The sequence below is a fragment of the Conger conger genome, chromosome 4 (genome assembly GCF_963514075.1).
Source record: "Conger conger chromosome 4, fConCon1.1, whole genome shotgun sequence".
Classification (NCBI taxonomy): Eukaryota; Metazoa; Chordata; class Actinopteri; order Anguilliformes; family Congridae; genus Conger; species Conger conger.
The window spans coordinates 10,212,380-10,226,102 of record NC_083763.1 but is presented as its reverse complement, the minus strand read 5'-3'; the positions used below and the strand labels follow the sequence as shown (position 1 = coordinate 10,226,102).

At 44.2% G+C, this 13,723-nt stretch overlaps 1 protein-coding gene across 1 annotated transcript; it reads left to right on the top strand.

The window, feature by feature from the left end:
- Positions 1 to 1,004: 1,004 nt before the first annotated feature.
- Positions 1,005 to 11,481, top strand: fstl3 (follistatin-like 3 (secreted glycoprotein)). Its single transcript, XM_061239483.1, has 5 exons — positions 1,005 to 1,246; positions 2,311 to 2,496; positions 7,406 to 7,621; positions 8,214 to 8,441; positions 9,821 to 11,481. The coding sequence occupies exons 1-5, from the start codon at positions 1,192 to 1,194 to the stop codon at positions 9,871 to 9,873; spliced, it is 738 nt and encodes a 245-aa protein (XP_061095467.1). The 5' UTR covers positions 1,005 to 1,191; the 3' UTR covers positions 9,874 to 11,481.
- The last annotated feature ends 2,242 nt before the right edge of the window (positions 11,482 to 13,723 follow it).

Below are 13,723 nucleotides of genomic sequence, written 5' to 3'. Positions count from 1 at the left end.
CATGGCTCCCTGGCACAAAATGAAGCATGACATTACATTTAATGTGCGTATTTAATGTGCAGAGGGCAGGTGCCTGTCCGGGATATCCTGTGCCACCCACGCTTTCACCTCCATATCCTCCACATAATCATATTGGGCTCAATTAGAGTCCGACAAGAGATCGCATTAATGGCTTTAATGGCACAATTCACAATGGTATAATTCACAAGCAAAACGGTCCAAGACCGAAATGCGCGTTTTGTGGTTTCCTTGTGGATAATCAGGAGTTAAAATCAGACCCAGGAAGGCATAGTATCGTGTAAGGCTGGTTGAAAATAATATATGTATGAAAATGGGGGACAGGGGAGAGAAAGACTTAACATGTACCACTTGTTGGTGGTAATACAATGCATGTAAATAGGCATGCCAATATTTGTGCAATGAAACTTCTTCTGATACCAATGGATGCATTTAAATATTGGCTATTCAAATGCATCCATTGGTATTCGAGAAAGCTTCATTTTAGCTGGACACTTTATGTTGTTCAAAATGCACCTGTTGTTCATATAGACAGGTGGGATCGACAGATATATCGACAGATATATTATATTAATCCAAACCAATGTGTAGGCAAATGCATCCCTGCTGTAAGCTATCCACAATATCTTATCATTTTATCTCTGAAAACTAAATAAAACACAGCTAGGACTACTGCATCCCCTGAGGTGAAATTGGTGAAAAGGGACGTGTTGGCTACTACATCCACTGGTTTGCTTTAGTTTTTAAAACTTGGCCAAGTGAAAAATATGTACAGTATGTCCGCTGGATTGAGTCCAAAGGAAATCTACTAGTGCTTTTGACGTCCCATCCAATTGCGCTGTGCTGCAAGGGAGTTGTTCCTCTGCCTCTGGAAATTGACTCAGACATCAAACATTACCCGTCCCTGCATTACAACTGGCTGAAAGCGTCGCCCATCCCAGCAGCATAATTCAGTCTAGCCAAAATATTTATATAGAGGCGGAACGGGATCACTTACAACACAGTCATTCACCTAAGCGAAGACTGCTGTCGGCATAAGCAACTCATCAAGACGAACTCTAACTTTAGTTTCGAACTATTTCACGGACTTTAAAAAAAAACAAAAAAACATCGCTGCGTTTTACTTTTACCCATTTATATTGTTCTGACACTGTTTGATACTAGATTACCAGCATGGGCATCTTAATTGTAATTAATATCGTGATCCTTGTCCTACATCCTGCTTGGGGTGAGTATTATTTCTATCAAAAGCGTAATGTATTCCATCTGAGAGCTTTTAAGATGAAGCGTTTTTAGAAAGATGAAGACACTACCTATACGTTTGAGATATATTGTTTGCATCATGCTGTATCCTACATTCTTATGTGCTGAGATAACGGCTTCGTCCAACAATGGAATTAAGAAGTAAGTTTAAGTGTTTGTCTTTGTTTGAACATCAGGAATATGATTTAATTATGAAATGGCTTCATTGCGATAATGAACACGATTGCCAACATCTGCAGATTTCCCGTGCGTAATCTTGCAACCGAGCTAACGTTCCGCAGGTGCACCCTTTTTATAAAAGTGCAAAGTGCTAGTTGGAACTCTTTGCCGAAAGATATGCTTCCGAAAATGGCATAGTTCCCGTTTCATATTTCTGTAATCGCGCGTAAAAAGGCACGAGCTCAGTGTTTCTTTTATACATATTCTGCATTAATAGTTATTGCTTACCCTAAATCAAAGATGCAATTATTTATGAGTTTGTAGTAGTTTTCCTGTTAAAATAATTATTTTGTTTCGGAAAACATCCTTACTCAGGGGAACGTAAGCTACCATTCCAAACTTTCCATTGCAGTTTCCACCCACAAGCAGTTATCATTATTTAGCCTAATTACGTATTTTGCTCCATGACAAAAAAGTGGGGGATAACCAACCATAGCCTATCAAAAACAACTTTGGTATATCAAGTGGATATAGAGGTTTAGTGAGGAATAATACAATGGATTTAAGTTGAATTTGATTCATAATTATTGTCAGTAGTATAGTTTGTCATAACATCTCATTTTCCGTTTTTATGAGATCATGTTTTTGAAAGCCACTCCGGAAATGTTTGCACTTGACAGAAGACACGAAGGCTTTTGGTAAAACAAAACTCAACAAGTGATTTTGAATGCACACAGTTTGCAGACCTCTATGCAGCTCGCCTTGCAGAGTCGTGTGGTATTCGTAAAAAGTGTGTTGGCGCAGACAGAATGGGCCAGGGCTGCGTGATCTCCTCAGTGAGTTTACGGTGTGTTTGTCGTCCGCGGCTAGCCGGGATGTGCTGGCTGCAGCAGAGCCAGGAGCCACGCTGCGACATGGTGCTGATGCGGGGTGTCAGCCAGGAGGAGTGCTGCGCCGGCGGCCGCCTTGACACCGCCTGGTCCAACACCAGCCTGCCAATCAACGAGGTCAGCCTGCTTGGCTTCCTGGGGATCGTGTCCTGTAAGCCCTGCAAAGGTAAGCTGGCCAACCGCGTCCGACCTCATGCACTCCAACCGGCCTCTCGTCCTGCACTTTTACCGTCACGTGTAGGAGTATTGTCAAAAATAAAAGCCGCTACATTAACCCTTTAGGGTGTAAGATCACTGTGTGATTAGAATGTTCAGCTAAGTTGCTTAACCAGTTCAGACCAGCTCCCAGCTCAACGTGATTTAGCTCGTTGAACAGTTCAGACCAACTCAAGCTATGTTTTGGAGCAGCTGGTAGCTGGTTGACTAGCTACCATCTCAGACAAGCTACTAGCTGGTTGACCAGCTCATATTCAGCTAGACCCTCTTTTTGACAAGCTTGGCCATGCTGGTTGACCAGCTCATACCCAGTTAGACCAGCTTATGACAAGGTTCACTAGCTCAATTTACAAGCTGGTTAAGCTGGCGTAGCTGGATTTTACAGCAAGCCAATCACTGTCGAAAATTGTTCTTAGATTTTTGATGAAATGTTTTTCCCAAAAACCCAAGCGGTTAATGGCCAACTTCAGTAAACAGTGGTTAGAATTTGATGGGCAACTGCAGGGTGGCCTTGGATTCCGGAACTTAATTGTCACGTCACAGACAAGTCTTTTCACTGAGCGTTAGCCTTGATGTTGCTTTATGAGCTACTCAAATGCTGAAGTGCTTTCATCAGGTCATCTTTCACCTCAACGCGCATCATTCTGTTCCATTAACACGAGTTCCTCTGCTATCTACATTTCTATCTGTTCCTTTCTAGGCTCTCTGCCGGTGGTGTGGGCATTTCTGTTTATCTGAATGAGCTATATTCTCAGCCCTTCAGCCACGAAACAGTTGTTACTCATGCAGCAACATTAAAACAATCATGCTGTAATTCTGAGTAATCTCTTAGTTTGTCACTCTGGAAAAAATTCCCTCATTGTTTAAAAAACAACGGCAGACCTTAAATGTGAAACAGATGTGTTGCAGATAACCTGATGGCTTATTAATGTTGCTGTCATCATAATGTTGAGTACACATTTTCATAGGTGTGTTGCAATCTACTGAAAGAGTTTTTCATGGTTTCTACCAAGCAATATCTGTGTTATTGCTGAATATTCAGAAGACCACACATGTAGACGCAATGTTTCGTGTTCCTGGACGTGCTCAGTGACTACAGGGCAGCTCAGATCACCTGTTGTTCTGTCCGCCTGTCTGTCAGTCTGTCCATGTGTAGCATCAAACACTGGTTTGTGGGAAAAAAAAAGTATCTGTAAAAGTTTTTTTTGGTTTTAATTTATGAAAGTTCTGCTGTGGATCAAGGCCAGATGTTCTATCTAAATCTGTCCAGCTGTTTGGAGTTGACTCCAGTATTGGAAGCCATTTCTGGGTGTTCAGGTTCACTTGAGGATATTTCAGCTCTTCGTTACCAGAAGTCCTAAATGCGCTATTAACATCTGAGGATAATGACTGGCTGGTTTGGTGGATTCTTCTAGGTCACACGAGGTGGTGTCTGTATGCTCTTTGGGTGGATATTTCCCAGTAAAATATCCAGTGTTAATTCAATGCTAACAGAGTTTATATGAGTCCAGTTGGGACCACAGGTACTCTATTTGAGCTAAAAAGCACTCTGTAGGTGTTGATCTAACACTGAACATTTTACTGTGTAGCTGTGTGTGGAGTGTGGAAAATGATTGCTGCTCATCTCGTTATATTCAGTTCTGTAGGAAATGTAAATTGTTAGACAAATAATATGACAATATACCCAATGCACTGGATGAGTGGTGTGTGCATAACCAATAGTGTAAATGTTGGCCTTATTTTTCCCCGTTTCCAGGGAAACAGGCTTGCGTACATCATGACATCATTCCATAACACACTGAAAACAAAAAGATTATGGAAACATGCCATGGATGACATTCATCTCTTCGTAGTTTGACCAACTATGTGTTGCTCCTCTGGTCTTTGGAAATAATACAATCGTTGTCATTGACTATACATCAAAATCACAGAACAGCTTTATTTATACCCTTATGGCAAGTCAATTTACACCCTTCGGGAATCTTTGTAGAATTTACCTGCAGCAGTTGTTTTGCAGAACTTCGATCTGTGAAATTTTTGGCAGCTATGACTGCACAGTGAAATGTCTAGTGTTAATTCAGTTCAACAGAGTACATACTCTATGAGTCCGATAGGTCCACGTGTACTCCGTAAGAGTTAAATTCACACTGAACATTTTACTATGTAAAATTGGCAAATATTAAAAATGTAAGAGAAGCACTTGGTACAGATTAGGGCTGCATCGACATTGAGATATAAACACATCGCAAATGCCTGCTTTAACTGCGATGAATAGTATTTCTTTAAATTGATGTTCTCTTAAATTAATTGGCTGCTCCTGTGCAATCTGTTCAATAAAAGCATGTTGGAAATAATGTATTACATTTTTTGAATTCAGTTGGCATCAGCTATTCATTGTCTAGTGTCTATGTTAGCAGTGTACCTAAAGTGGAAAGCTATTAGAACTGTGCAAACTTCAATACTTATTTATCGCAAGTCATATCACAATATTGAACAAAGTCATCGCATATTTTCCTCATATCGTGCAGCCCTAGTACTGATGTGCCATCCCATCGTTTGTTTCTCGGGCAAACAAGTGATGTGAGCAGCCAATGTTCGTTGCAAAGCTGTGCAATGCAGAGCTGCTCGGGGGGAAATGGCAACCAACCATTCACTCTGCATTAATTCTTTCCCAATGCTAGCTGGGAAGCATTCCTGTTGGCCTATTCTCCAAGAAAATAATGAATTCCACTTTACCACAGCAAGAATGTCCGCCACATGCCCCGGACTCCTGTTCCTTGGGTTTGACGAATACTGTCATAAGCCTGGGCCACTTGGAAAAAACTGTGATATTGCATAAATCATATATTTCTTCTCTTTCTCACACAGTTCTTGTCTTTCATTATCATAAAACTGTATGACGCATTGGACCCCACATGTAGTCTCCTGTAATATTTCTCACATGTGTGCTGTTGATGTTCGGTGCTTCAAAGCATTCCTAAGGCTTGACTAATGCTGGTCATCTGACCTGTACATTTCTATACATAAAGTCTGTGAAAAAGGGAAATAAATCACGACTCGCTGCCAATATATCTTGACAAAAACAAAACAAAACGGGGGATCCCCTTTTTATCATTTATTATGAAAATTGAGGACAGGATAGGAAAGCTCTCAGAGTGAAAGGTAATATTGCAGTGCTTTCTTTAACCAGATTTTGTGAATTAAGACTGAACATCGCTGTGTTTCCAATTCAAAACAGGGCAGCGTAGAGGCATTTGAAGTGGCTGTGCTGTTTTTCTAGCGCTGTTGCGGTGCGCGCTGACTCTCGGATGAACTTGACTGGTCAGAGAGCGAGTGGAGTTTGTTACTGGCAACTGGCACACGGTTCTCTCTCCGCACTCCAATGGCGTGCCTTCGAGCGCAAAATGCGGTCAGACGCCCTGAACCACGAGGGCTGTTTAAAGTGAATCTGATGCCAACCCGTTTCCATGCAGATCGGTTCCACTCTTCCTCGCCAGCCAGGACTCACTTGCGCACAGAACCACACTTCTGTTTGTTTGACCCCTAAACAAGTGACGCTGCATGTGTTTGCGAACACTGATTCGTCAGCTAATTAATCTTTGTGTGGCCCCCGGAAAAAAGTCTGGCAGCCGATCCATGGATAGCTCCCCCAGAATTCCTTGCACCTGCGTGACATTACGTCAGAGTCTGAGGGGGTGTAGTACCGTATAATTAATCCATGAGTCAGTCGCAGTAATCTTTACCAAATGACAACGATGTAGGCCGACCGGCAGGAAGGAACGGAGAAGTATACTTAATAGGAAAAACAAAATACTTCTCCACAAGAACATGCACGCTAGCCCTATTCTATCAAAACATTTCCAAGATTTTTCATCACCATCTCATAGTATGACACTAAAACCATAGAGGAGGAACAGGTGTCTGTACTATATCCTCGCCACATTACTTCATGAGAGATTGTTGAGAGAATGCTTTTTCTGGTTTCCTTCAAGTTTTCAACACCTTGTCGCGATGTGTGGCTGCCACCAAACGGCTACGGCCTAATGAAAGAGCAGTGCATTGTGGTATATTGTGAAAACCTAGGCTGTGTGCTTTATTGTACAGAATGTGTCTGTGTACATATAGCAGACGCAGTGACAAGAACAGGGCGTTCAGCCCATCCAGGCTTATCGTTTATCGTTGAGCCGGTCGTTTTACTGTGCAGAACTATGCTAAGCCTGGACTTGAGCACCCTGATGGTTTCTGCCACTTCTACATAACCTGGCAAGCTGTTCAGTGACAACTTACCATGTCGAAAGGCTCTTGCTCATATAAGTGCAGTGAGTCTGTTTGGCTATTTCCACGTATGCTCCCTTTCCCTGCACACGGAGTATCTCAAGCAGTGTTGACCCCACACATGTATGCCCAAGTGCCAGTTCACCACGTTTATACATAGCGAAATCCAGGTTCAAAAAGTCCTCCCCAGTATAATTAGCATGGATCTTCAGCCAGGAGAACTATTTAGTGAAATCAGAACAGGTAGGGCTTATTAATGTAGGGGTATTAATGAACTGGTTGTGTTCATGGGTGTAAGAAACACGCAGCAGGATTTTTACTTTCTGACCGCTGGTGTTACTTACAGACTTGGCCTTTCCAACATGTGCCCTAGACTTACGTTCATGTCTGTACAACTGATCCCCTGTGAATTGTACCTCATACAACCTGTTCTATTGTTTGTCCTATGACCTCGGTATGCACTTATTTTTGTACGTCACTTTGTCAAAAAAAGCGTGTGCCGAATAAAATGTAATGTCATGTAATGACCCCTGGGCTCTGTCCCGCCTCTCTCCCCACCCCTCCCCTCGGTTCCGGTCCGATAGAGACCTGCGAGGAGGTGGACTGCGGCCCGGGGAAGGTGTGCAAGATGAAGGCCGGCAGGCCGCAGTGCATCTGCTCGCCGGACTGCTCCAAGATCGCCCGCAAGCAGGCCATCTGCGGCAGCGACGGGAAGACCTACCGGGACGAGTGCGCCCTCCTGCTGTCCCGCTGCAAAGGGCACCCCGACTTGGAGGTCATGTACCAGGGAGAGTGCAAAAGTAAGAGCGCGGGGGCAAAAAAAACACAAGCCTGAACCCCTAAATATCATGCATAAAAACTCCCCGACCCCGACCTGGAGGTCATGTACCAGGGAGAGTGCAAAAGTAAGAGCGCGGGGGCAAAAAAAACACAAGTCTGAACCCCTAAATATCATGCATAAAAACTCCCCGACCCCGACCAAATGTACCTTGAAAGTACAGTTATGTTAACTTTAGGTACAAATATAAGTATGTTTTCCATGCAAAAAAGGTACATAACATTACTGGCATTTGGCAGACGCTCTCATCCAGAGCGACGTACAGTTGAGTAGACTAAGCAGGAGACAATCCTCCCCTGGAGCAATGCAGGGTTAAGGGCCTTGCTCAAGGGCCCAACGGCTGTGCGGATCTTATTGTGGCTACGCCGGGATTTGAACCACCGACCTTGCGTGTCCCAGTCATTTACCTTAACCACTACGCTACACTACAGGCTGCCCTACACACACAAACATACAAATATATCGCTGGCTATTGATACAGTGTTATGCAACAGCAACAGGCATTTGTACCGTTTTTCGTACCTTTATTTCCGTGACGCGACCGCTCTCCTCAGAGTCCTGCTCTAACGTGGTGTGCCCGGGGACGCACACCTGCGTGACGGACCAGACCAACAGCGCCCACTGCGTGATGTGCCGCACCGCCCCCTGCCCCATGCCCACGGCGTCCGAGCAGCCCATCTGCGGCAACGACAACGTCACCTACCAGAGCGCCTGCCACCTGCGCAGGACCACCTGCTTCCTGGGCCGGTCCATAGGGGCCCGGCACTACGGCCGCTGCTCAGGTGGGCTGTGTGTGCGTGTGTGTGTGTGTGTGTGTGTGTGTGTGTGGGTGCGTGTGTGTGTGTGTGTGGGGGTGAGGGTGAGGGTGTGTGTGTGTGTGTGGGGGGGGGGGGGTGTGTGTGTGTGTGTGTGGGGGTGAGGGTGTGTGTGTGTGTGGGGGTGGGGGTGTGTGTGTGGGGGGGGTGAGGGTGTGTGTGTGTGTGTTTGGGGGTGAGGGTGTGTGTGTGGGGGTGAGAGTGTGTGTGTGTGTGTGTGGGGGTGAGGGTGTGTGTGTGTGTGGGGGTGAGAGTGTGTGTGTGTGTTTGGGGATGAGGGTGTGTGTGTGGGGGTGAGAGTGAGAGTGTGTGTGTGTGGGGGGGGGGGTGAGGGTGTGTGTGTGTGTGGGGGTTGAGGGTGTGTGTGTGTGTGTGTGTGTGGGGGTGAGGGTGTGTGCGGGGGTGAGAGTGTATGTGTGTGAGTGTGTGGGGGGGGTGAGGGTGTGTGTGTGTGGGGGTTGAGGGTGTGTGTGTGTGTGTGTGTGTGTTTGGGGGTGAGGGTGTGTGTGTGTGTGGGGGTGAGAGTGTGTATGTGTGGGTGTGTGTGTGTGGGTGGTGAGGGTGTGTGTGTGTGTGTTTGGGGGTGAGGGTGTGTGTGTGTGTGTGGGGTGAGAGTGTGTGTGTTTGTGTGTGTGTGTGGGGTTGAGGGTGTGTGTGTGTGTGTGTGTGTGTGTGTGTGTGTGTGTGTGTGTGGGGGTGAGCGTGTGTGCGGGGGTGAGAGTGTGTATGTGTGTGAGTGTGTGGGGGTGAGGGTATGTGTGTGTGTGGGGGAGGGTATGTGTGGGTGTGTGTGTGCCTGTGGGCAAACAGCAAACATGAACCCCCAAAATAGCAAGCAGATGAGGTTAAAAAAAAACTCAAACTGTGGTGAGAAGAACTCAAGGAACCCAGCTATAGAGGGGTAGCCCATCCACCAGTGGCCGACAAGGTGTCATGGTAAATGGATATAGCAGAAGTGTGATAACACATCCATTATAAAAATTCAAATGGGTTGGACAGGTTACAGTTGGCTACTATGCTAGCTGGAGGAGTATGTTTCCAACCGACTTCAAACCCATCGTGATGGCGTCCTGTGTGAAGCCTCATTTTGATGTGGATGTGTTACATTTATTCAGCTAACATTCAAACATCCGTGCGTTCTTGTTTCCCAGAAACCTCGCCAGTCTCTCCCGATCTGCTCTGAAGCGAGCTGATCTGAAGCTTTAGGCGGCTTTGTACTTTGCACTTGGCTTCAAACTATTTTGGCCAAGACGTGCGGAAAGGGGCCTGCGTTGTTTAATGCGCTCTCTTTCATGTTGGGTATTTGGCTCTGATCGGTCTTGGCGTCCCGCGCTTGTGTCTTGCAGACGGGCCCCGGCACTCTGCGGAGCTGGACGGGAGTGAAGAGAACGCCCTCTAGAGACCTCTCACACAACCAGGAGATGGGTTCAGAAGATGGGGCCCTAAATGTGCTTACCTTTGCTTAAGACCCTCCACAGAGCTCCTACAAGTACTCATATTTGAGATTTTACTTTTTGACTGTTTTACTGTCTTTTATTTTATTACTCTAGTTCCTCCCCGTCCACCCCGTCCACCCCCCCCGTCCCCCCCCCCGTCCCCTCATGTGGAATTAGGATACACATGATGCGGGATACTCTCGTGAGCTTCGTTAGAGTACTTCTCTTTTTTTTACCTTTTAAATAACACATTTAAGCTTGTTTATTTTTCAGTCTAAAGAAAATTACTGCTATTTTCTCGTTGCATGCTGTTTATATTTTAGAGGGTGTATTTGCTTTCCATTCTGTCTGGGATCTAAATTTAGGAGAAGGGAGAGCTAGGGACATAAAGGAAAAGTCTGATGAGGAGGGAGACGAGTGTGCTATATGTGCATATTGTAAATAGGTCAGGATCAGTGATATTTATTGGAGAAACAGTAAATCTGTTCTATTTAAGTTTTATCATGTATACAGAGATATCAGCTGCCTTCAAATATTTATTGTCTTTGTTTTGATTTTAGGTGTATAATACTGGTTCCAGACTTGCATACAATTAAATTTTGTAGGTTTTTTTTTTTGTTTTTTGTTTTTTTACCCCTCTGCAACTAGAGACTTTCAAATTTACCTTGCAACATGTTGGCGAATTCTGCTCAGCAACAATTCAAATTGTTTTGGACATTTGGAGCTGTTTATCAGACAAGCTGAGATACAACAGAGATCCCATTAAGCTGAAGCCATGGCAGAAATATTACGCCCTCTGCATTTCTGTCTTGCTTTGTGGAGGTAGAGGAGGATCCAGCCAAAATAAAAGTCTATGTGTTTTCCAGCCTCCAAGGAGATCTTTGTGTGTTTAGCCTGGCGTCAAATCAAAACTTTGACCCACCCACCAACTGCAAATTATAGGCTTCATACCAATAGTAGCTCTATTATTTTACAGTGGGCTGTTGGTCCTGACAAGCCATTGAGTGTTCTGTGCATCCATTTTGAAGCCTTTCTTTTGTAATTTCCTTCCAATAAGTGGGTGGGCCACATGATCTTTATTTAATATACCTCTAAATTAATCACGTTATTGACACATGCTTTTTAATATATTCCGCATTTTTACCTTGTTTACCGAAAGGTGTGACTGTGAAATGCCTCAGAAACGCTCTCTTACAGAACCTGAACTCGAATGAATGCTGCTCAAAGGTTTTTGTTCAATGATTTTGACAACGGTGCAAACGAAACTTGAGAAAATGATCTGTCAGTTTGTTCATGAATGTTTGATGACCTGCAGTCAACTGATACATGGTGTGAATTGGGGTTGAAGTGCCTTTGACATATGAAATTTTTATCCTTTTTACCTACATTATGAATTGTGATTCATTCATTCGTCTTTTTGTCCACAAACCATATTCTTCAATCTTTGCTTGTACATAAAGCTGCATTTACAGTATATGTGTATCTACTGTGAGATTTAATTTACAAATGTATCAACTTATTTTTGTATTTTTGTACTGCCATTTTATCTCAATATAAACATTAGTCTTTAACATGGTGTCTGTTATTTGTACATGTCAATAGGTTATATCCTCAGTTATGAATTACCTTTCAACATCACACACATATTCAATGAAAGTAAGAATAAAACATGTACTTGTCGTGAAGCACAGTTTTAAAAGTGGGATTCAGCTAGTTAGAAACTGCCTTCTGCCATTCACAGAAAAGAACACATTTCTAAGGATGCATGGTCTGTCCTTGGTCAAACTAATTGTTTTGGATTCAAATACTTTCCTGCACTCAATTAATCGTGCCTGGTGCAACTGAGACAACCAAGAGGACATGAAGGCAGGGCTTGCACTTTTCTGAGAGTATTTCATAGGTTCCAATACACCAGACAAGCTCAGTAAAGTGTATGGAAGTATTTATATCTGTAACAGTTACATATTTGACCCTAGTCTGTAGTCAGCTGAGACTGTTTGTTCCGCGGTCTAATCTTCCAAAACCTTTGAGCTTTACACACTTGCACCCAGGGCCACGGATAGGAGGGACAACATCGTCCCGGGCCCAAGGCGGGGACAGGATGGGGTATAAGTACTTGTAATTTGTTAGAAATATTTGTTGGATATTGGGCTCCCAATATATTCTGTCGACGTCCTGAGAATTCATAGCCATGGCCCTCTTGCACCTGTGAACCAGGTCTATCTAGAATACTCACTGACCCTCCTCCAGTTGAGGGCTTGTACTCTTAATAGCCATGAAGACTGCTTCATGCTACTGTGCGAGGGGTAAACAGAACAACCGGCACGGCCGATTCAAATGGCGCGTCATTCCCGTTGCCACAGTGCGTGCGACGCTAATCCTGGCTGGTTTCAGTCGGCCCCGGGAAGAGGGGAGGGAAAGTATGGGGAAGGACTGCCCCTGGTTCAATCCCAGAACAGCCCCCTCTGATTTAGGTGGATGAGGTGCGGAGTGGTGTCGGTGTGAGTCACTTTCCTGTACGAAATTCCTCCCTTGTTTTCCCTTTTCCAAGAGGCACTCCCATCCCGGCATCTGGTTTGACTTTGGGTGATGTTTATATTCTCATCCAAGCACCCTTTTATTAAAAGCGGAATGGAATGGAATCGCATGTTTTCTCACAAGCTATAATAATTCCATACAATTTTGTTTTGTTTAAATTGCTAATGTATTTTTGTTTCTTTCTTTCTTTCTTTCTTTTCTCCATTAAAAGAAGTAGCGTTCAAGATGACACGACTAATTGATAGGAACATAATGTCACGCTGCTCTCTGCTCCAAGCTGCTTGTGTTTATTTCTCCCTCACCACAAACAAATACATCCATTATTTCATTATGGGCCAATGGCAACAGATCCATCCAAAATCTCAACAATTTCCAGAGAAGTCTTAATAACACCATACATTTCTCCTATAGTAAAACGTATGGTGTACATTACGTTGTGGATAGGCTCCTGTATGTCCTTTCCCCACATTTTTGATTCATTATTAAACTGTATGCATTGAACGATTAAAAAATTGTCATTTGTCAAGGGACGTCATATACTCCCCCCACAGTCCATTTTTACAAAGTTGACTACTGAGTCACAGCGGAAATTAGTTTCCGTGCTCCAGCGTAGAGGTGTACCCCCGGGCGGTATAAAAGCCATGTAATTAAGTAGAGCGCGAGACATCAGGAATACATAGCGCGTCGCACACGGCAATGAAGAGGAATGTCTGTTTTCGGCACGTAATGGGATGTTCTGGAACCCAAAGTATGGGTTTGTGTTTCCTGTGTGAGTGACGAGGGCCTTTGCGCAGTCGGCCACTTTTCATAATGTGTCATCCACATCGCTGACGGGTTCCCCTTCGCTCATTTTCTTTTCTTTTCTTTTTTTTTTTTTACTTTCGGAGAGTACACGAAATCAACCGTTAAGCACGTTACACGGATTCTCCGTGACAGCTGTTCTAAAAAAAAAAGAACAAGAACAAGAACAAACGTAGAATCAATCATTGTGGATTCGATGCTTCATGTGCGAATTCGCCTGATTTACGGTCGCCAGAATCAGGAGACGTTTGATATGTTTGGCTTTTCCTCGCCAAGTTTCGTCCTCTTTGTCCTAAAACGGTACTGTATATTACCGTGGAAGGTCATAACACGGTATGTCATTTAGAGGATGGCCTCCAGTAAGTCTTGAGTTGATTTAGGTTGGCAGGGGCATCCTGACTGTAATAGGCTCTGTGTTCTAATGAAGGGACCACCCACTCTCACGAATCCTTCTGCCTCATTCCAAACAGTGAA